This window comes from Symsagittifera roscoffensis, chromosome 8, assembly GCF_963678635.1.
Source record: "Symsagittifera roscoffensis chromosome 8, txSymRosc1.1, whole genome shotgun sequence".
Classification (NCBI taxonomy): Eukaryota; Metazoa; Xenacoelomorpha; order Acoela; family Convolutidae; genus Symsagittifera; species Symsagittifera roscoffensis.
The window spans coordinates 48863812-48889286 of NC_087069.1; the positions used below are offsets into that span (position 1 = coordinate 48863812).

At 32.8% G+C, this 25475-nt stretch overlaps 1 protein-coding gene across 1 annotated transcript; it reads right to left on the minus strand.

Moving 5' to 3' along the window:
* Nucleotides 1–16820: 16820 nt before the first annotated feature.
* On the minus strand, nucleotides 16821–18204 carry LOC134852997 (porphobilinogen deaminase-like). Its single transcript, XM_063868906.1, has one exon. The coding sequence runs from the start codon at nucleotides 18128–18130 to the stop codon at nucleotides 16883–16885; it is 1248 nt and encodes a 415-aa protein (XP_063724976.1). The 5' UTR covers nucleotides 18131–18204; the 3' UTR covers nucleotides 16821–16882.
* Between the last annotated feature and the right edge of the window lie 7271 nt (nucleotides 18205–25475).

Below are 25475 nucleotides of genomic sequence, written 5' to 3' on the forward strand. Positions count from 1 at the left end.
ATTTTTTTTGTAAATAGTTTTTTTTTCGCAACAAACCTCATTCAAACACAAAAATTAGGATTAAAGGGATTATCGTCTTTCTCGATAGCTGTTGAGAAACCTCATCATATTTATCAACCATTATACTCACTTTTTAAGCATGTTTCTAACACAGAACTTCTTGATCCGGGTGAAAATTGTAAATTTGTAAATACAGCAAAAAATGAGTATTAAAATTTAAATTTAAAGTGCCTAAAGTTCAATATTTTTCCTCTGCTCATTAAGTATTCTGCTCATACCCCTTACGAGGCCAAACTGTGCACTGGATAGGCGAACAATTTTGTGTCAGTATGTTCCTGGATTCCAGATACAAGCTTTTGAAATTTTTTAATATTTGCCGGAACGGTCAATGAAAATGAAAAAAGAGAAGAACAAAAGGAGCGTATTTGTTACGGAATCCGCTTACAATTCATCGAATGCACAGTTTGGCCTCGAAAGGAGGAAAGTCACACAATTAGACGCAACTACTTTAGGCAAAAAACTTCTCTTTAAAGAGAAAATTCGTTTATTATTCAGAAATTCGTCCTTTGAGCAAAAATTTTACATTTACCCGTCTGATTATTTCGTCCGAAGATAATTGTTAATATTAAGTAACTGAAAACTTGTTCTTCAGAATATACAATTCCATACAAATTGATCGATTCCAAATTGGCAGCAAACTTAAACAAACCTGAATCTATCCAATAAAATCTGACGAAACAAATAAGATTGATCGTTTATCAAGGTCAAGGACCTGAATTTTCCAAGTACACTTTAAGGTCATTGAAAAAGTTTTTTTTTGCTTGATTGACTTTCTTTTCAATATTTTAAAAATGGAAAAAACTCTTTCATTTTAATATCCCCCTCACCCCCCCCCCCCCTCACGCTACCCCAAGTTCATTGGGTGATTTTTAGCGTCTCGTATTTGAGGTGAAAAAGATTGTTTTTCATAGTGGACTAAAAAAAATTCATCAAACGCTTAGTTTAAAAATTTCGAAAAATTACAGAATAAAAAAATCACCCCAAGCGTAAATATTCCGCATTGTCTACGAAAGTCAGAACAAAACCACCTCAAGTTATTTACCCATCTCTTATTATAAAAAAAAACTGCCAATGAAGAGTTTAATTCTACCGAAATTCTGAATCCTAGCAATTCAATTAAACGTTCAAACTCTTGGAAATCGTATAATTCTATCCTTACTGCAGCATTCAAATTTGTTCAATTGATATGATTATTAGAAAAGATTTCAAATTGTACATTTACATAGTAAAAAAATTAACCTAAACCAACTCATCCGATAACACCAAATTAACTTCTGGTAAAAAAAAACCTCAGGAGTTTATGAAGTAATTGAATTCAAATACTCACAGCTGGCCAATGAAGTGTCACCCGTAACTAGTGGCAAAATGAGTCTTACCAAGGACTTGAAGCAAGCAAATGGTTTTTATGCGACCTCCAAAAATGGGATCCCGCACAAATCTAGGCGTCGCAGATCCTGATTCGAGTCATTTCAATGGACTCAAAAGTTGCACAAAAGAAACTAATGGAGATACTTGGAAATAGTTCAGGATCCAAGTTCGGATGGATGTTCAGATGGACGGATATCAATGACAGATACGGAACTTCATCAACCGAAAGGAGATGAGAAACTATTCATCGTTTCGTTGTCAAACCATAAGATGCTTGAAAAAACGATAGACCATTTGCATCACGGAAAATAGCAGTTTTTTGCCGAGCAATGTGGAACATATTTTGGGCTTACATTCATCGAATCATCGCAACATTGTCTTCAGTGTTTTGTCCTTAAAGGCGCCTTTAGAAAAAGTTTATGGTTATTGAGCTAAAATTGGATATCTCAAAATAGTACAAAGTTAGAGTCCTTTTAGTCGGTAAGGGGTCAAATAAATCCTCCCCTTAAATCGGCTCCTGTTTCAAACGGCTTTGGGATGAGACAATTGATCATTGGAGGAACAGGTAACGACTTGTTTTAAGTTCAAATAAGTTTTGAGTTCCAGCTCCTACCAAGACTTTATCTCGTGAGTTGAAAAAAAAACATCAATGAGAGTTGAAGCACGAATAAGTTGAACCGGCGGCGGAGAGTGGCTGAGCACTTATGAAATCACATTACGATCGCGTAGGCAAAGATCCATCTCATATATGAAATTAGTCATTTTAATGACATGACATTAATCTTGTCCTACGACAATTTCGAATCTTTTCTTTTCGAACCTTTTCTTTTGTCTTTTGACTAATTTTGTGTCGGCTGGTTTTTATTTTTTCTTTTTGTAGTAACACAAGCGTCCCTATATCTAATTTCATGATGTTTGTTTTTTCTTTTTTTTGTAAATGAAAATAGCCCTGGACAAATAGGAGTTCAGAACCTAACTTTGATTATTGTTAATAAGACTAATTCTTCAATCAAGGAAAATTATCAAGTCAAATTTTGCAAATTTTTCAAATAGATCTCAATTTCACTACATTACTTTTTTCAAATCTAATTTTGTTGATGTTTTTTGAGATTTCTTTTGCAAAAAGTACACTGCTGATTGAGACCATTTTAGTTTTTCAAACGTAAAATTTTTAATAGTTTGCCTGAAAAATCGGAAGGTAAAATCCAATATCGTCCTTAGTTGGCAAAATTGATTATCACGTGGGATGCAAAATTGTCACGTAGCAATTTTCATTTTTGTATGGCAATAGGATTGTCAACTGAAAAGTTTTTTATGACTGTCATGTGGCAAGTAGCAGTTACGCAAATGTTTTTGAATGATTCTCAATCTTAATATGATACTTAATTCATCGGTAAAAATGCATGTCACTGTTTCTTGCCCTGTGGCGTGATTAATTTTTGGTTTCATAATCATACTCTTTAAAAGCTGCGCCCTTATCAGTTTTTCATTCCAATGTTTTTTTGCAAATTCAACCTTATTTTATTCATTGAACACCGTAAATATTTTTTTCAAAAAAAAGGGAAAAAAGGGAAAAAAAGGGAAACGCTTGCCACTAAAAAACCTTATCAAATAGAACTATAGTCTCTTTCCAGGCCAAAATATTTTCCAATAAAATAACTGCTTCTTTTCCTCAAATCTGTTTTTAGCAACACACCTAATCTGAGTTTATATGCAAAAATGGGCTCTTTTTCTTTTAATTTTTTTCAACCGATTAATGTGTTGATAATTTGCCGACTCCGGTGGGTCTTTTTATTTCTTCTCTTTATTTGGCGTAACCGTTTTCATTTGTCTTAAATCGGTCTTAAATTACATTGTGGCATCATCTTGCAAAAAAACTCAATCATTTTTGTTTTGACGGGAAAAAAAAGAAATTGACGTGTTTTTCTTATGAAGAATTTTTTTGTCTCAATGGTAACTTCTCTAGTCTTGTCGTTTGTTACTTCTTCATATCATTATTTATGCCAAAAAATAATGTTCAATTTTTTTTCCTTGGCAATTTTTTTAACAAGCCAGAGCAAACTTGTAAAGTTGTTATTAGATCTAGGGTTTTTGGCAATCTATTTTATTTTATTTTTTTGGCAATCACTTTACTTTGTCTCATTTTCTGAAAGCTGGGCTTACATTCTGTCAGCTAATATTTTGTTCTTTTTTTGTATGGTGTATCGCAATTGAACCCTTTTGCCTATCTATAACAACTTTTAAAAACAAATGATGAAAAAAGTCGGGATTTAACTTTTTCCGGTGATTTTTTTGATAATTGAAAAACGGTAAAATCATTTCTTTTTTCTTCAAACAAAGTTAATCCCTCAAAAAAGTTGAAGACTTAACACGTAAAGACGTTCTTGTCTCTTACTTAATTTTTCTATTGCCCAATAAGTAACGGTTTCGACAAAACTATGTTCCTTAATCTAAAAATTTTAAATATATACCTAGGACAGTGGTAAATTTTATGTTTCCTGCTATGTGTAAACTTCAAATTAGTCCAGAACTCATAACAATTTGATTTGAGGCTTGTCTTGTGATTGCGATAACATGTTATTTATATAACATTAGTTTTGCTTACATTTTGCGAAGAAGGCTTCTGAAAAATATATATAACATATTGCTTTAACTTGTTTTGAAATTTTTCATATCAAATTAATTAATTCATAAACCTTATTACGCACTCGGAACATTTGATTCTCCTCTTTTCTCAACTTAATCAGCTTTCTCTTTTTCTTTCAAATTATGATGATGAGTGGCAATCAAGTGTTTCCAGATTTTTGAAGAATTTCATGTAATATGTAAATGTTGTGGCTTTTCCTCCATTCAAATTTTGATTTTTTTCCTTCACAATTCGACAATTTTTTGTTTTAAAAAAATTGATGCCAAGCAAAATTGACTCAGGAAACTCAAAGAAGAAGTACACTGTCACACAAATCTAAAAAATCTGTCCCAAAGTAGGGCCTCCTTCGCATTGCGAGTACTACAAGTTTATACAGTCTAACAGTTATCAAGTATAACGCTAACCAAACTGTTTTAAAAGCGTCCAATTTGTCGAATAAAACCGAGCCTTTCCAGAACCATTTTTTTCGTTTGTACTTTTTAATACATTGAAAAAATCAATTTTCAGATTGTAGAAAAAAAAACACTATAATGGACTGAAAAACATCTTGTGTTGGCAATGTACCAGAAATGCCAACATGCATTGAAAGCTACAGACTGTTTTACTGTAATTATTTCACTATATATAATTATTTGTCTTCTCTCCAGTTAAACACAACATCTTTTCTAACTACATATCAGTTCCAAAAAAACTTAAACTAATATTTCTGTTTTTTATGAACGTTTCTCGAACAAGTTTTGATTTCTTAACTATATTTTTACAGGTTATGAAAACTATTATTGACTAGAGGTAAAAACAAATGATTCTATTCTAATTACTTAGTTTAAAAAATAATACTTTAAGTTGAAAATCAATGAGAATTGATTTATATTTTTTCAGGCCATGCTTCAGCGGTAAAATAGTCCGGATATTTTTTTAGAAAAAAAAATGCAATTTTTGGTTATAGCAGAAATTGCTTTAGCCACTTTAAACCAAAGTAAGAACAACCAGTGCTCGACACGGATGACAGTCAGTTCCTTGACATAATCTTGTTGTTCTGCTTGAACAACAAGGTTGTTCAACTAGAACAACAATTGAAAATGTGAATCATTTTTCGAGCTGCAACAGAGGCGACAAACTTTGGTTTGAAACCTATTAAGCCAAAAAACTGTGGTCTAAAAAATGTACGACCCATCAAGGCTGAAACACATTATCTCATACTCGCACAAAGATATATTTGTCCTATAAAACTACCCAAAATAAGTCAGCCGACAGAACAAAAAGAAACTTTTTCCTTATTATTAAAAACGAAAAAAAAAACACTTATATTCAGACTTGGTAAAACTACAACTAATTAACTTTCAGTTCTAGTAAAAACTTTTAGATTGCAAAAACCCATGATTCAAAAGTAGGCCAAAAATATCTACCAGATAAAAATAAATGAATTGTCAAAAAAAAAAGTTACAAAACCGACAATAATAGGACGAACACCACGAATACAAAAAAAAACATTCGTTTTTCAAGATTTTTTTGAAAAAATTCAGAAAATGTGAAAAATTTTTTTACTCAATTACTACTTAAATGATGGTAGTAATTTTTGAATGTCATGCAATTGAGCCTGTCATAATTGAAATTATAAACTTTCACGAATCGACAGTGGGGCGAATCCTCAAAATATTCAAAGCGATGGAAGTTTTGAGGCAAAAACCATGGGTGGATATAAGAAAAAAAACACAAAAACTCGTTCTGTGCTTTGCGTTCTGTGCTTTGGCTTGTCAAACAAAACTGGCGCAAAACCATGATAGAAAATAATTTTCAAAATTTATTCCATTAATACCCCTAGATGTTCACCCAAAACAGTAAAGTGTTTTCTTGCATATATTTTCTACGTTTGGAGAAGACTGCAATAAAACATGGAGGGGAAGCTGCGTTTTGCAAACAATAGCGATAACACTTGCCGCCTAAGGTACCTTAGAGAATTTGGGTCTCACGCACTAACCACTGACGCTTAATTGATAACAAACACTAGCCTGAAAAAAGCAGAAAACAGATGATATGAATGCTATGAAGTTCCCAATGCTATAGTTCGTTATTATATCAGAAGCGCCACCAAATAATGAACACTTTGCGACTTATTAATGAACACTTTTTTTGCGAGTTAAACTTTTTTTTAAAAAAGGTTCGTACTAATACAATAACGCTTGCAAGCTCCTTAGTGTACATACAACTATTTTCGAAAAGTTCCAGTTTTTAGTGCAGAAATTGTCAAAACTGGAGTTAAACGAGAGGGCGGTTGTTTATTTCCCTCGATGAGTGCCAATTTGTTGTCTTCAGGGAAAATCATGCCCAGATTTAGAGACCCAAACAGCAGCCCTTTTGCTTCCATCAATGTTTTATCGGAAGAAGTAACAAAAATTTTTTGATGTTTTGGCCGTGTATTACCTTTCATAATGACTGAATAAATTAAAAAACCGCCTGAAAATTAATCAAGAAAAGTACATGATTGTTGTTGAAGAAACTATTGGAAAACAATTATTGATTCATTTTATCGTGATCAACAGGATTTCCAACGCTACGATTCACTGTTCAGACTTACCAGAGCTTTCTTTTCCATTAATAATGTAAACAGAACAACATGGTCGGTTCAATCACCTGAATTTAACATTATCGAGAAAATATTGCTTTATTGTAAGCAAAGATAAAACAATCAAATTAAATCAGTCAGCTCCAGTGGTCAATTAGTTGCAAAGTTCCATAATCTTTTCCTGAATTTCTCTTAAAAGACGTAAGAAAAACTGTATGATTTTCAAAACGAATGCGGATATTCAAAAACAAAAGGGTATAGACAAAGCTTTGATTCGAGAAAAAATAAAAAAACGAAAAAGTGTATAACGTATGAAGCACTCATAAGTTCTTTTACTGTTTATGTTCTGATCCCTGAAAAAATTCTATTTCTATAACGCGTGACTGTATTACGCAATTTTTTTTTGTTCAATCTATTTGATAGACTTGTGTTTAATAAAAACCTCAAAGAAATTTAGGGTAAAAAGCTGCCTTTTAGCAATTAAATTACTTAATGAGTGAAGGGTATTGAGCCTTTTCGGATGTATTCTGTCCAACACAGTATCAATTAAGCAAATATTGCTGCCAATGGAAAGACTCATTAGTTTACCATCTCAAAGTGTGGTTTAGTCCTTCGCGACCAGTTTCCTGGTAACGTGATTTACCCCAGTGGGTTCTATCGACTTGGTATCAGCTTTTGGACTGTTGGGCTAGAGTTCGTACTTAATATTGCAGCGCCATAAATTGGATAAAATGCTTCTAATATGTCATCAGCAGTTCATCAAACAAGAGGTTGTTTGCCGAAATCAGATGGCAAATAGCCAAATTCTAAAATACGTAGGTCTCATTAGCGACATTGACGTTAAGTGTCTATGAAACAAAAAATCAAATCCTTTCGACCAAAAAACTAAATGAAAGATGATACAATGTATCAGAGCCGAAAAAAAAAATTGGCAAAAAGAGTTAAAATATACTCTTTCTATACGGTTTTTATTTTTTTTGAATTTATCATTTATTTTTCAAATTGAGATATTATTGATTAGTAGAAAATAACTAGCCAAAAAATTCAAATGAGATTTCTATCTCTCATGGTTTCATTCGCAATTTTAATGCTTGCTGTAATTTGTCTCAAACATGCACTTTTGGATTTTTTATCGAAATTGAGATAATCTTTTGAATTGTTTGGAATAAGAAGCACGATTGAAATAGATTAAATATAATTGATTCACTACAAGTTTTCTTTCGGATCGTCAAAATATTGTTCAATACATACTTTAAAACTTTTATAATGTCTGTTTTTATCAAATCAACCTCTATTTTTCACTCTGAGAAGCACATACTTCCACCTCCACCTGTTTTCTTTGCAGAATTTTTTATTTTAACCCGAAATCACCTATAATCAGCTTCAAAAGATACGTTACACACCGAAAATTGTTTTTGTTTAGTAAAGCATTCGATAGGTAGAAGTCACTAAAAGAGTTATTTCTTTCTGAAAAAAAAATAGATTTTTTTTCTAGAATTTAAGCAATCCAAAAGACGAGTTTTTTGTATTGTATTTCTGCAATAAGAACAAGGATCGTGCCTTCTGTACTCTTAAAAATAATTGAATCATAAAGGTCGCTTGGAATAGTAATAGCTAGGCTAAATTCAATATAGTTTTTCTTTTTTCTAGTCATTCTATCAAAAACTGTTGTCCTGTTTAGTTTGCATATTTTACTATGATTGTCGAACATGCCTAAATTATAATTTTGTTAGCCTTTTATCACATCGCGCATAAAAAACTACACTAATCTGAAAAAAAATGTTTTTTATTAGTTTTTGTAGACTATGGTCGGAATATCCTGTGCTATTTGCACAGTAACCGGCTATATTGTTTACATTTAAAAAGGTCTGTGTTCCGATTTTACAAGGTTTGCAAATCTCAAGAGCAAAAATAATGGGTAAAACATCACGAAAGAGTAGCCGGCTGCAAAACGCAGTTGAAAATCAGTTGGAACAAAACACAGTTGCAAAATCTAGTCCGAAAATCGGATGATACGAAAAATTCAGACCAGTTTTTCTAGACACTCCGGGAACTTCTTTCGGGATACTTGATAAAATTTTTATAATTCTCCTTGGTCAAACAAAATACCCTGCGCCATCATTCCCCCACTCTACGAGTGGATGTAACAAAATGAGTATCCAGTAACTGTGTGAACAGAGCCAAATGTTCCGTACGATTTGTTCGAATTGCGCAGAAAGCAATTAAATATAAACCATCCGAAAACTGTTTAAGTAACTGTTAGATTATCATAAACTCTCAATTTTTCAGCCGGTTTGTGTATGGACTCTCATCCACCACCCCCCACCCCCCCGAACTAACAACTATGAACAGCTTGCTTATACTATGTATCATAAAATCATGCATTAGGGAGAGAGGTTTATGGTTATTATGGTTACAGTTTTGTACCGAGAAACTTATTCGACCGTTTTTAAAAAAATGTTTCTGCAATTCGCAATCACGGCTGAAAGGGCTTCCAAATGACATACTCGATGCCTTAATATTGGTCTTTACAAAAACTTCAATCGCGTTAAAACAAACCTGTCGTAGATGTTTATCTCTTTCCGTGGAAACAGTCGGAGCTAACAAGCCTTATTGACATAGGCTAATTCATATAGAAAACTAGAAAAAAATTTGTTATTATTTTTTTTAATAACTCTGCTAAGTGATACAATCAATTTCAGCTCGCATTTTCACTTTTTAGTTTATTATTTTTAGTATTTTGTGTTTGCTGAGGGTTCATTTTCCCATTCAAAACCTCATTTTGTATATATATACATGTTTATATATAAATATATTTATATATATATATATATATATATATATATATATATATATATATATATATATATATATATATCTTAAAAAATGCAAAGAAAACAAATTTGAGTGTAACGTTTTTAAACTATAATGCCGTAAATTGATTAGATGTTTTGTGTTGGCTAGTTACTGACCTGTTCTTTATCAATTTTGTTATGATAAACTACATCTTTCGGATCTAACGTGAACATCGAGTCAAGCAAAATGCCGGAAAAAATTTTCTTCATTTCTTGCCTCATGATTGATAATGATATGATTATTTTGATTTTCAAAAGCCCAAAAATTTTTGATTTGGAAGATTACTAAGAAGCCGTAATTATGTACCGATTAATATTTAATTCATATTACCTTCATTTAAAAAACGGTTGAAAACGATGATGATTTTCATTTTTTTGTTCGTCTGTTTCTATGCTTTGAGTATATGGAACTATAGAGAGGCTAATAATTGAATACACACAAAATATCAAAATTTGCGTGAAGCAAGTTTTTCTAAATATGCGTTCTTTTTTGTGCCAAAAAGGTCACAGTTTTTAAAAAAATTTTCCATGTTTGAAATTTCTTGCAATATTCAAAAAAACATTCAAAAGTACAAACACTTAAGTATGAATTCATGCATTTTTTTCATTTGAAAAAATTCTTAAGGCAGTTTTACTAAAAGTTTCTCATTCTTTAACACCTGGATTTTTTGTTTGAGAACAATCTTTTTTTTCAACTACACTAATTTAGGCCTGTTTGTTCACCTTATTCGCTGAAAATTGGACAAAAAATAAAAACATTTAAACGATGTTTTATCTTTGCTGAGAAGTTTTCTTCACAATTTGTAATGTCGTAGAATCGCGATTATTGTATATCATTCGACGTTCTCCGCTGATTATTTGTTGCATCTGATTTTTTCAAAGAAAAACAGTTAAATAACACCCGCATACAAAGTTACTCCCCATGTTTAATGGTCAGCACGGAACTAATAGCGGTACATTTTCTAAGAAAAACGTAAAAATTGTCTGATATTCAAATTGTTTTACTTGAACAATCACTGAAACCTTAGACTTATAGTAAACCTTTCTTAATGCATCAATCACATTCATTTTAACCTCAGGTGGAATTCAAATTCTTGTGTATATCGTTTGAAACGTCTTGTAAAATATAGCATAGCTGCTGTATGAATCTTTTCATAAAATTATGTTTTTGTATTTGTTAAAAAACAAGAAACTTCTACTTAGGTTTCTGATGAAAAACTCATGTCACCATAACTCGGAAAACCAGCAAATGAGCTTGGTATCTAACTTCCAGGAAAGTTACATGAAAAAAACGTATTTGGTTTATTTAGCGGGAGTTTAAATAGAAAAATGTATCGGCTTTGTTTACAATCACTTTTTAAAGGTTGAGAACTATAGCTAATTTAAAGCACTGAAAACATAGTTTTTTTTTATTCATGCAATTGTTTTAATTGCTTTGACTGGGATATAGATTGATTCAAAAAAAAATTTTAGAATGATTTAAGATCTCGAGGTTGTGCTCAAATAATTGACGCCGCACTCACTTATTTTGATTTCATTTGGATTGTAATGAACTTGTCGATTTTGCCGCAACCTGTAAAGAATTTGCCAATTTATAATGCTGGGCTAAAAAGTGTTCATACAGCGAAATTTGGAGCGTGGAATAGATAATCCATTTTTTACAAAACAGAATTTTTATCGTTTTTTGAGACGTTTTTTTCTCTTTTTACTGGGGCGGTTTATCAGATATAACATTTGTATCGCTTTATCTACAAAATCAATAAAACGTGTTTAAATGTGTCCAAGGAGTCCAGAAGCTAACAAGCACAATTCTGTGCTCTGTTATAAACCAATTTTGTCGTCGTAATGATTTTTCAATCGACTGATACTCAGACTGACAACTGCCACACAGTCGAAGACTAAGTTCCTGGCTTCCAGAATTTGTAGACTGAGCAGATGAAACAACGAACACGCTTTCTAAAACAAATTGTTGTCGACCGACGCAAATGAAGATAAGTTGTCTTCAATCGGCGCTGCGGCAGATAAATAATTGGCGCAAGAAGATACTAAGTGTGCACGAGCAAAAAGTTAATCAAATCTGTGGTAGGAGTTTTCCCGCGTTGACTTTCCTGGCGACTTCTTATGAGGTTAATGAATTCATGTAGATTTTAAAGCAATGACCTAAAAAACTGTAAAGGGTAAGTGAGTAGTGAACCTGGTATATGGGGATGAACGTTTTTGTTTGGGTTCGAGTTATACATAAAGATGCAAAAACTAGAGAAGGTATCAACAAAATTCTTCGATTTTCAAAGGTTTTTTGTACAAAAAGTAATCGATTATACTGAAAACATAAAGGTATTATAACAAATCATAAAGGTTTTTCAGAATTTTTTTTTGAAATCGCTGGACTTTAATCGATCAAAAATCTATTGAGCTGACCAGTTTTACCAAAGTAACCGATTTTACAGACAACGCTTTAGTCAGCACATAAGTCCAGTGAAATCAATTTTAATCCAAAAACCTTCGCTGTGGTTATAATTACTACGTAACTCGATGTAATTATAACCAAATTAATTTTTGCATGTAATTAAATAATGTAATTATTGCATCAAAAAACATGTTCTAAATTGGATTTTTTAATTAAGTGTTTATTCGTCTAGCAAAATTGCGCCTAGAACGTTGGTTTTAAAGTTTTACGACCGCAAACCATTAATTATGTGAAAAAGATTCCCTTAAACTGAATAGTCGGATGCAATAAAACTCTCCTCGAGAGAATCCTGCTCTTTGTAGCTCTGATGGTGATCAAAAAGCAAAAAAATAGTTCAGCTAAATCAAAATAGTTACAAAGATAAAAGACATGGGGACTGTACTCAATTAATTTAATCAAAAATAAAAATTACTGAAAATTATTTAAAAAACTCCTTTCAACTCCAGCAATATATTCAATCAAACTTCAGAAAACTTATTTTCTTGTTAACAAGTATTGAGAACTTTTCTTGAAAAAAAAATCAAAAACAAAATCATGATGCAGATTACCTAAAATCAAAACCTTGAAGTATCATGGACAAGAAATAATTTAACTATGTTTTCATTGTCAGTCTCATCAATGCATTCTAATCTATTTTTTGCCAAATCATTATAATCCATTTAAATCGATTATAATGGATTAATCTAATTCTTTTTTCCAAAAATTGTCAAAATGTTACAAGCAGTGCATTGTTTTCACAAATTCGCAATTGGTTTTTATTTATAACGTTCTATCAACAAAATTTTAAAAGAAGAATTGATTTGGCTACTAAATTTGTTATTTTGTTTTCAACTGTTTAACTTCATAATTTTTTTGTTTAATTTCTTCAAGTTTCGACAGATTTTTTTAACGCCTTCGCAATTTACGTCCCTCATTCCATTCTTCTCCCCCATCTCATAATTGGTCCCCTTAAAGCTACCCCCTCTAATCGATTCACCCCCAAGTTTCTACCGCACCTCCCCCACAGTTTACCCCTCATCTCACTTTAACCAACTCCCCTGCCAGGGGGTTAATCTTAGGGGGATAAATAAGAAACGTGAGGGGTGAGATGATGAAGGGGGTGCAGAGGGAGGGGTTTAGGGTTTGTGTGTGTGGGGTCTGCAAGAGTTTTCGGTGGTTTTAGGGTGGGGGTTGGCTTTTAGGGTGTGTTGGCGTTTGGCGGTGTGGTGTGGTGGTGAGGTTTGAGTGGAAAGTGGCTGGGGATGTTGAAGGGGATTGGAGGCGTGAAAGTTGGAGGAAGGGGTGCACGTGGATGAACATGTTCGTTCTGGTTTTAGTTTTGCAGAACGCATTGTGACAATTAGAGTAAACATTTCAAGTTTGCAAAATAAATTCTCAATTTTTGTGGATTTGTTAACAAAAAACAACTGATTTATTTTCTAATAAAAACAAACTATAATAAAAAAATTTGGATTTTAAAAAATTTAAATGAATCTATTAAAATCCCCTAAACATCCCCTAAAAATCCCCTACATTTTCATGGTCACAAAAATTGATTACATGGGTCAATTTTTTTGGCGTTTTAAACCAATTATAATTGAGTACTTTCCTTGAAACTAAAAAGCGGAAGAAATCATCAAGATGATTTAAATATAGTTCGATAAAGGCTACTTATGTATTTCACAATTTCCAGACTCCAGAAATTTGTTTTTTTCTTTTCAAGGAATATCTTTTCTGACTTCTTAGAGTATATCTGGCATTGTTTGCGAGCAACTATTACTGGAACTAAATTTCTGAAAAATCATAAAATTCAATTGCTCTGAAGAAAAAAGGTTGCAGAGTGTTACAGTTTGTGAAAATAGAATCTAACTTAGAAGAAAAACAACACTTACATTTTTTCTCAATATATGTGAGTTTGTTTCTTTTGTTTATTTTTTAAAAAAATTTTTAAGTTCAAGATTTTTTTCTTTCGGAAAACTACAACCTTGGGGTCGTGAGATAATTTTCATCCGTTTTAGCAAACATTTTAAAATAATAATCCCGCTATATTAAGCTAAGTCTAAATAAAAAAGCAGATTTTTTGTCAATATCATTATGAGCCATCTTTTATTGACCTAGATTTAAAAAACAGCTCGAGCAAGAGGCTTGCAAAAAGTATACGAGTCTTTGAGAGAAGAAAGATTCATAGAAGAAAGATGAAAATCTAATTTTTGCTTCAAATCATCAAAAACTTAATGAAAATTCAGGCCGCCGATCGAACAAGGTGAGCATGCTTGTTTTTCGACTTCGCGATAGCTCCTAGCTTATTCGACTACGATACGGTGAGTATTTGAGTGTTGAGATCAGCGGAGAAAGTCATACTTCGCTTGAGATAAAACTGCAACACCATTTTCTCGCCAAAGAAATAATTCACAATCTCTTTTGTAATAGTTTTTTTTAGTTTACACTTGTTTATCTTTTTATACTGTCCTTCATTTCTGGTCAAAATCACGAGAGGCTTCTTTTATTATCCTAAAGCATCGGGCTCGAATCTTTCCGAGAAGAAAGAGAAACATTTCTATCCGGTATTTAACTTTGATATGATCCTACCATATTGAGATAAATCCAATAAAAAAATGAAAACTATTTTTGAAAAAATAAAAATCATTTGTTTGTTTTAGAGAAGAAAGACTGAAATTTAGTTTTATCTTCAAATCAGCAATTTTGATTTAACTTCAAGCCCCGATCCAAGAAAACAGGCTTGCTGATTTTTCAATTTTGCGTTAATTTTTATCTTAATTGACCACGCTACGCTTGACTAGTATATGAGTGGTGACATCTGCGGAGAAAATACTACAGAAAGTTCAAATCCTTTCGACCAAAAAACTAAATGTAAGATGATACGATGTATCAGAACCGAATTAAAATTGGCAGAAATGGTTAAAATGTATTCTTTCTATAAGGTTTTTATACTTTTATTTTGAACTTCTCATTTCTATCTCTCATGGTTTCATTCGCAGTTTTCAAATTTTCATGCTTGGTATCATTTTTCTCAAACATGCACTTTCGAATTTTTTATCGAAATTGAGACAATCTTTTGAATTGTTTGGAATAAGAAGTACGACTGAAACGGATTAAATATTATTCTATGATTGATTCATTACAACTTTTCTTTCGGATCGTCAAAATTTAATTGTTCAATACAACATACTTTAAAACTTTTATAATGTCTGTTTTTATCAAATCAACCTCTATTTTTCACTCTGAGAAGCACATACTTCCACCTGTTTTCTTTGCGAATTTTTTATTTTAACCCGAAATCACCTATAATCAGCTTCAAAAAGATACGTTACACACCAAAAATTGATTTTGTTTAGAAAAGCATTCGATAGATAGACGTCACTAAAAAAGTTATTTCTTTCTGTAAAAAAATAGTTTTTTTTTCTAGAATTTAAGCAATCCAAAAGACGAGTTTTTTGTATTGTATTTCTGCAATAAGAACAAAGATCGTGCCTTCTGTGCTCTTAAAAATAATTGAATCATAAAGGTCGCGTGGAATAGTAATAGCTTCTATCCAATATCTGGCAAAATACGAGCGATAGGTTTGAGTGATACATTATATTGAAGCCCTTTCAGTCGTAATTCGAACCACTTTTAAAAAATTTTTCTCTCTGCTGTCGAGAAAAACCGAATAGTTTTCGTATAATTTTCTTCTTATTTTACGCCGATTACAAAAGCTCAATTACAATGAATTTCGAGTAAAATCAGTTTGTGGAGATTTTAATGCCATTTTGGGAATTCGAGAAAAAAATTCTGCAAAAAAACAACTTTTTTAAAAAATTTTCAATAAAGTTTTTCTTTTTTCTAGTCATTCTATCAAAAACTGTTGTCCTGTTTAGTTTGCATATTTTGCTATGATTGTCTAATGAGCCTAAATTATAAATTTGTTAGCCTTTTATCGCACCACGCATTAAAAACTACACTAAAATCTTTTTTAGTAGTTTTTGTAGACTATGGTCGGAATATTCTTTGCTATTTGCGCATTAACCGGCTATTTTGTTTACATTTAAAAAGGTCTATGTTCCGATTTTACAAATTTTGCAAATCTCAAGAGTAAAAATAATGGGTAAAACATCACGAAAGAGTAGCCGGCTACAAAACGCAGTTGAAAATCAGTTGGAACAAAACTCAGTTGCAAAATCTAGTGCGAAAATCGGATGATACTAAAATTTCAGACACTCCGGGAACTTTTTTTCGGGATACTTGATAAATTTTTCAAAATTCTCCTTGGTTAAACAAAATACCCTTTTTTTTCTAAGGTCGATCAGATTGGTTTTCCGAGCTTTCCCAAAGCAGTAAAAAGACCCTGTTTTGGCCAAATTTTCTGCGCCGCAGGCAATTATTTAAAAAAAAGAGGTCAAAAATACGGTTTTTAAGCACTTTTTGGAAAATTTTGACAAAAAAAAACGCGTTTTTCCGGCGCGCGCTCCCCCCTCAAAATTAGTATATATTGGCGCCGATGGCGCCTTTAGAAAAATTTTAAGGTTGCTCGGCCAAAAATTGATTTCTTAAAAAGTACCAAAGGAGGGACCCTTTGGGTTGGCAGGGGTTCGAATCCCTGAGGGGGGGGGGGGGCGTCATAAAATCATGCATTAGGGAGAGAGGTTTATGGTTATTATGGTTACAGTTTTGTATCCAGAAACTTTTTCGACCGTTTGTAAAAAAATGTTCCTGAAATTCGCACCACGGCTGAAAATGATTCCAAATGACATACTCGATGCCTTAATATTGGTCCTCACAAAAACTTCAATCGCGTTAAAACAAACCTGTCGTAGATGTTTATCTCTTTCCGTGGAAACAGTCGGAGCTAACAAGCATTATTGACATAGGCTAATTCATATAGAAAACTAGAAAGAAATTTTTTATTACTTTTTTAACAACTCTGCTAAGTGATACAATCAATTTCAGGTCGCATTTTCACTTTTTAATTTATTATGTTTAGTATTTTGTGTTTGCTGAGGGTTCATTTTCCCATTCAAAACCTCATTTCGTATCGTTTCTTTGCAATCATCCAATAACTTTTTAGCACCTTGGGCAAGCAAATCATCAGCTAAACTTTGGCCAAGCAAACTAGCTTCCATCAGTGAATTCAAATCATCAATTAACAGTTTATGAAATCCAGTCAATTCAAATTCAAGTTTTGCTGTCTTGTGATCGATTTCGTCTCCTGAGCTTGTAATGTTGTGACCTTTTGAGGTTATTTCGTGTTTCAAATAATTACAATCTCGACGTGATTCAATGATTTGTTCACCGTTTAAACTCAAAACGCGACCAGTTAAGGACATTTTCCAACTATTTTCTATTGAATTTTCAGTCAAAACTTCTTCTATAGAGCTTGTAACACCTATAGGCGTGCTACAGCCCCCGTCAAGCAATCTTAGAAACGATCTTTCTGCTAAACAGCGCAAAACCGTTTCTCTGTGATTCAAACATCTAATAATACTCGCAATATTTTCGTCGTCTTTTCGAATTTCGATCGCTAGTGCACCTTGTCCAACTGCGTATAAACACGAATCGTCAATTTTTGGATCCAAAACGAAAGAAACTCTCGGCTTCCAACCAAGTCGGTCCAAGCCGGCTTCGGCCAAAATAATTGCATCGTATAAATCCCCCTGGTCTAGTTTTCTCAACCTAGTATTCAAGTTTCCTCGAATGGAAGAAAACAACAAATTCGGGTATTTTCTGCTAAGTTGAGCTGTTCGTCTTAATGAGCTAGTTCCAATTCTGAAACCGTCCGGAAAATCATTTAGACTTTTATAATCACTTTCAGTACTAATAGTTAATGACTTTCTTAAAACTACAGCATCGTTAGGGCTTTCTCGTTTCATAACTGCTCCAATTTCGAAATATTCTTCCAATGATGTTGTCAAGTCTTTCAAGCTGTGAACTATCATATCAATTGTCCCTTCGTGTAAAGCCGACTCAAGTTCCCGAGTGAATAAGTTCTTCTCGCCAGTTTTCGCTAGAGGTTTGTCTAATATTTGGTCGCCAATGGTTTTCATGGTAACCAGATCGAACTTGAACTTACTTGAGACATCGTGTTTTCGAAGTTGATCAATTACAATATTCGATTGAAGTTTGGCCAATTCGCTATCTCGACTGCCTATTTTGATGATTTTAGCCGATCCATTTACATAAGTATCCGCCATCATCTGAAAATTGAATTAACTTGATGAATTGAACAAAAACAGAGCAAGTTAACTTCAGCGCATTTAATTGAGAATGAAATTTAATTTGGACGTTCCACTTATACCGATAAGATAAACTGAATCTGAATTTATTATCGGTCGACACATCTATTGATACAAGTTTGATTAAATAGCCCATGATTTCACCAAAAACAGATTGAACTTAAACATTATCTAACCAAATAATTGATTAAAAGGGGTAGTGACTCAACTATTCACCATTAATTATTATTATTTCTAATTTGGGCTCTAGCGATGACATTTGACAAAGCAAAACAACTGAAATTGCGACATAACTCGACCGTCTTATGGTGCAATAATTTTGAAACTTTGAAGGCCAGCAAAACAGGCCAATACAACTGTTTACACTATTTACGTACCGAATTGTAATGAATACATATTACAGAAAACCTCGGAAGTTTGCAGCTTTGTTGGAAATTTTCGAATGTTTACTCCTATATCTGATCTTCATGCTATCAGATGTTCGCACGGTTTTTCTATGAAAACAAATAATGGACTTGATTTGTTTCATTTAAAACGAGAACTTTTTCAAGCAGAATTTTAAATGATTTAAATGCGAAACTAAACAAGACTGCTCGTATCAGGGCGAAGCCCTGAATGTTCCGACTGCCTTTTAAGGTTTATGGAGCAATAATAACATTAAAAAATTCAATGAAATAGAACAAAATGAAATTTTTTTTTCTAAAATTTGAAATTTTTTGTGAAAATCATCCCCCCACGCCTTTAAAGTACAAAAGGATAGATTTCGCTCCTTGTAACAAACCAATTATGTCAAATAAGCTTCTTTTTACCAATTTGGAACGATTTCTAAGACGGATTAAATCTCCGCTTACGCGTTAATAGCGCGAAATATCGCGCGTTAATTGTCCCAAATTGGCCAAAATGGCAATCGTTAAACCCCCGGAACTTTACGAAAAATGATCACAGGTGAAATATCTTTTCAAATTTGAGCTCAGGACAACAATACCTTTCGAATGATATTAAAAAAATCCGTCAAAAATGGCTAGTTAAAAAGTCGAAATTTGTCTGCAGAAAAAAAAATCCACCCCGAGCCCAAATATTCCGTTACTTTCGTATGGAAAGTCGGAACAACAAGCATTGATCAACGCAAAATGTCATGATAATTAAGTGAGGTACTGATCAAAAGAGAGCAAGCTGCATGCAGATACCCAAAGCTTTGAATTGGTAGATGATTCATAAATGAAGGAACAGCTTGCGATGTTCCTCTTGAAACTCTAAAAATTTTTTAAAAATCTACTGAAGAGCTCAGAGAAACAAGAATTATGCTCTGGAAGTTAATCATGCTCTGGAAGTTGCGAAGAGTAATCTCAAGACACAATCTTTAAGCAGACACATGTTGAGCCGAAAAAATAATTTGATTTTACAAAAAAGTTTGAAGTCCCACCTTAAACAATAATGGACAAAAATTGCAGTTGCAACTAAAATGAATTTTGTTTACATCACCAGAAAAATCAGTGATGTGGCAACTAAGTCAACAATCTTTGAGCTGAAACCACTTGAACCGAAAAAAAATTTTTTTTTTGAATCTGTCAAGTCCCCTTCACTAGAAAGAACAGCACTTGTACTTGCAACAAAAAGAAAGTTGCTAGCAGCAAAAAAAATCAGTAATGTCGCAACTAAGCCGACAATCTTTGAGCATACACTAATAGAACCGAAAAAAATATGAAAAAAAAAATCTTTCAAGTCGGCCCTGAAATTAGAATGAACAATAGCCGACAAAACTTGAGCGAGCGACTAAACGAAAAACCCAACAATTCATTTTTCTCGGATTTTTTTTGTATTTCATGGATACTGAAAATAGCAAGGTCCGGCCACCACTCGAATCCCAGACCTTACGGTACAAAGGTGCCTTATTTATCTCCAGACCATGGTGAAGCAACCTGGAAGATGTTAAGAGAAGGCGTGAAAAGAAGTCAGCAAGTGATTTAACTGATTTTGTTAAACTAGTTGTTAACTAGAAAAAAGTCTTTATTCCAGTTTGATAACGCTAACTAGAAAAAAGTCTTTATTCCAGTTTGATAACGCTAACTAGAAAAAAGTCTTTATTCCAGTTTGATAACGCTTACTAATCGCAAGCGTAAGAAAACCATTTTATACAAGACCTGTTTAACCATTCTATCTTTGTTTGCTTTCATGTGATTTCAGTAATTACTAAAAAATTATCAACAATTAAAATGCCATTCATAATTTTGTTTTACAATTTGGCATCACAGATGTACAGCTGAGCTCTGCAGCACTTGCGATGCAAAAATGAATGAATTCGATTAACAGCAAATGAAAAATCAAAAACGCAAAAAAACTTCAAATTTTTTACGAAAATTGCAAAAAAGTCACAAAAATTGTCTTTTAAAATTAACTGCAACATTAGCTACCTTACAACGAGCTTTTGAAATGCCAGAAAGAAGCCGAATTTTCAAAATAATTTTTTAGAACTAAACTTACAAAAATAAGCAGACAAACGATAGTCTAAAACAGCCGAAAACTTCCAGTTTGCCAAAAAGAACAGGTCGCGACCGGAATCGAACTCGCGAAAAACATCTAGCACTCGGTTGCAACACCCTTGCTTATCGCAAGGGCAATTACTTATAATTCAATTTAACGATGCAAATAACTGTAGCTTAAACTTTCGTTCCATTAGGAAAGATATATATATCTTGCACATGTCGCAACATGGCTGGGTCCATGGTCAACTACAATTCGCGAAGTTTCATCAAACCACTTCACAAACTCAGATAAATATTCCATGCAACTAAATTTTAAAACTTCTGAGATTAAACTTTTCCTGAAGATGAACAAAAAAGCTCTAGGGGCATGCAACTTTGTATATTTTTTAGCAACAACGAATTGATTTTATAGTTTCGCAATTACTATTAATTGATTGCCACATTTAAATTTGAGTTTCGTGCAGCAATTTATGCTTTATCTTCCTTGCTGGTTCTGGCAAGGGTGTCATGATATACCGAACAAGGGTGCTCGTATACTGGTCTCGAATACAAAAAATATATTGAATAAAACTTTGATAAACTATGTATTTTGGACTGAAATGTGGGTCGAGTCAATATGTCCAATTAATTTGCCTCAATTCATTTTGGAACGTAATGAGCGCGATATAATTCGCCATACATAAATAATTCGTGCATTGAAACTCTTAAATAATAGTTGAGCGATTTTCAACACAATTCGTTGGGCGAAAGCAAGGAAACTCGCTTGGCAATGCGTAGATTACAAGATCGATCCTCGCAGGATGACAACTATCTCGAAAAACAACCCAGTCATTTTTTCCTGACTTTCTTCGAAAGTCGGAAACGGAAATTAAAAAATAACGTTTATAGCTAGGCTAGTTACCTGACGTAACCTCAAAAAATAAACAAATTTTCATGCAAAAAAAACGATAGAGCTGTTCGCCATCTAAAACGTAGCCAGTAGACAAAATAACCTTTTTCAATGCATTCAAGGCGAAACAAAAAAAATATTCAATTTTCGAATTCAAAGAAAAAAAAGCGTTTGAGCTCTTTGAATTTCAAGGATCATTATTGATTGAAACTTTTTTGATCATAATAACTCAAATTGAAAAAATGGGTAACATCGAGCAATAGGTACCATTTTTGTTCGGGTAACATTTCTTAAAACTAAAATCTAATTTCGAAATTAGGAACCAATCACTTTCTTTCGCGTTTTTAATTTCGTAGTTGGAGAGCGAAATGTGCCTGCCTTTTAGCAAACCAAAATGATTTGATCTCAGAAGTCCGCAAATACATAAGTGCAAAAATATGCATAAATGCACTTGTGCCTTTTTAGAGAATTGTAGGACGCTTTTTCCTGAGAAAAAAAAACAACAATCAACATGACCTTTAAAAAAATGTCTTCATTACGTTCATTAACAGTTAATAAAGTAAAAAGGCAATTTATCTATCATGTACATACATTTCTAAAAAAAATAGTACTGAACCAGCTCAAAAATAACTTCTATTTAGAGTGTTTTTCAAGACTCCATTTTATCCAAGAAGCAGTTAAATTATATCAGAAGAATCCCTATGCAAAAAAAAACGAAGAAGTTCAACAGACAGCGCTATCTCAAAAAATGTATGTTTTTAAAATAACTAATTTTTACTTGAAAAACAGACTTCTTTATCAAAACAGGTTCAGAGCAAGAACACCAAGCATAGTTAGCGTTCAAGTGTCAAGGAAAAAGGCCACCGACGAAACGTGTTTGAACTTTCATATTTCAAAAAATATAACTAGCGAGAAAAAATATTTAACAAAATATGTCAAAATAAGTCAGACTCTTCGTCGGTTTCTGAAACATAAAGAATTTTTTCGTTAACAATCGCACAAAAAAAACTAATTTAGAGCTTTATCAATATTACAAAATTTTTGGACTAGCATTAATTGGACTCGCACATAATCGCCAAAGATATCAATCACAACCTTCCAGTATCTTGCACTTTCACTTTAATGTGTTATTCTTATGTAAAAAGTCCAATTAAGTTCACATGTACATTTTCAGCTGAGGTTCCAATCAACTAGGCAGCTAAAAATCAGTGCATGCAAACGAAGCCAACAGACAGTTGGAAAAGATTCAAAAACCTCTACAAGAGCAACAAAAAATCAAATGCCTGAAGAGTCAATGAAAAAAAAAGTTTTCATCTTTAGAACTCAAAAAAAGTTCAGATAATTTTATGACTGAAATTTTTAAATGAAACCGATTTGTTTCTGCTAAAAAAAAAGAATATTTTTTTTCCGTTGGAATTTCAGAAAGTTCTATTTCTTTTTTGAAACTAAAAGTCACTCGGAATTTTTAGGCAACTTTTGTGTTGAGAAGGGAACTTGTTTAGAAAAACAGAAGGCATGAGGCGAAAATCACATCTGAGGCGAAAATCAAGTCCGCGCAAGAGTTGCAAAGCATTCTTTCTGAAAAACAAAACGGAACAAAAATCAACACGAACGAAAAAAGTGTATTCACTACGTTCATTGACATAAAACCTGCAACGCACTTGAATCACAAAAACCTTTTTGGGGGAAACGTACTGCTTCGTTCATTAATTTAACAAATACAACCCTGCGAAGAAAAAACTTAGTGGTTAACTTCGAATCCTCAACAGTTCCAACCACTCTCGAAGATTAAAAAAAGATTACGTAACAGGATCCGTTTTTAAACTAATTTTCCAAACCCCGGAGAAAGCTTGAAGGCGGTCAAGTTTGGTTTCATCAAAGACCTATTGTTTGTTTTTGGATTGCAAAAAAAAATTAAAGCTCTGCTTCGACAAATCTTCGTTTGTCAGACTAAATTAGACAAAAAATCGAGAGGCTCCACTCCCTTTTTTAAAACTTCCAGAAATTTAAAGCTGTTTTTTTTTTTCTACCTTTCCAGCGCTCTACCTTTCCTACGCTCTTTCTTGCATTTTACCGCTCTTTCTTTTCTCGCATTTTTCAAGTAATTCAATCTGATTGTTTGATTAAAACAAAGGCGAAGCTCAACTTCGCACAATTTGCGATACAAGTATGAATGACAATGATTAAAATCAAACCGAAAAATTGAAGAAAAAAAACGTCAAAAAATCGTGTTTGTCAAAAAAATTGCAAAAGCCGAAAAAAAATTGCCTGCATCATTCGAAACTTTACAAAGACCTTTCGGAATTCTAGAAAGAAACCAAGTTTTCAAAAAAAATCATTTCCGCGGAACTGGAATCAAACTCTTTCGTCTCAAGCATGGAGTTAAAGAAACTTCTAAGAAAGCTGAACCTTCCAAAAAAAATAGGTCTACTGTAGTTATGCTGACAAAAATAAACAGACGGACGATAGCCCGAAAAAAAACACAAAACTCTAGTTTGCAAAAAAAAACAGGACCCGTCGAAAAAAATAACAAAAAAATGATTCTTAGATGTGACTACAAAGCCAAAAAATTGTAAGCAGACAAATTAGAGGCCAAAACTTCTTTGAAACCGAAAAATTACCGTTTGAAAAAAAAACAAATTCTAGTCAAATTCAAACCCAGGACCATTGCGTCCGAGGCGTATTCGTTATCTTCAGGCTAATTGTGCAGGAGACACAAAACAAATTTGATATCATTATGAACCGAGGTAACACCAGGAGTCCAGATGAGTCCTGTGAACAAAGTTATTTAAGGGAAAAAAGTCTTTTACCCGATTGCAGTACCCTTGCTTGTCGCAAAAGTAAAGAAATCAGAAGTCAAACTGCGAAAACTTAAATTTGAGCCTGAAAAAAAAGCTTTTCCTGTAAAGTAAAAACGAAAAAAAAATTATCGCGACCTATAATGGTGACTAAACTACGTCCATCGACTCTTAAAAAAACTGGCACTCGTAAAAAAGTCGGATTCGAACGTTTGATCCTTCACGGCAAAACCCCGTTCTTTACCACCACACTACTGGACCCACTATTTCATGAAAAATAACTTCATTAATAAAACTAGCTATCAAATGATTCAGTTAAGCTAGTTATTAACCCGAATAAAAGTCAATATTCCAGTTTGGTAACGCTTGCTAATACAAGCGTAACAAAAATTTTATAGAAATTTGATCTTGAAGCACCTGATATTGAATGAAAAAGCTGTTAAAACGTGAGGCACTTAAATTAAGCTTTATTTGATTGCGAAAAATTGGATGAGCATTAGAAGTTTTGACCAAAATGGTTGAAAAAATAGGATCATCAACTTTGGCAACGTTCATCCTCAAAAATTTAAAAAACATTCAATACAAAGTTGGAAACGCCAATTAGAACAACCAAACCAAAAAAAACTTGATTGAAAAGTTTTGGAAATAACATATACCACGTTGAAGCTTTGAATTACAAATAAGTTTATGATTGGCACTTACGACAGCATCAGTATGTGTTTATCATTCCGCTAGGAATTCAATAAACTGAAGTACATTTTTGAAACGTGAAGTCATTCACGTTTTTCGTTTTTGTTGTTCTATGGTGAAATTGTCCTTCATTGAACAAAGAGAAATGAAGTGAACTGAAAGAAATCATACTGCAAAAAAAATGAGCACGAACAAATTGGAATACTTTTCCTTGGAAAAAAATCATCAAGACCTAAATAAGTGAAAATCAATTCGTTCTTTTACATAGAAAAAAACAATTGCAGTTGAAATATTGTATTCTATGAACAACTATTTATGACCAAACTACCTCTTCGATGACCCAATTGGATTTGAACAAAAAAATACCCGTGATTTTTTTCTACAAGCGGAACCTTTGTTTTACTGACTAATAATCCAATCAATCTCAAATAAAACAAATGGAATTC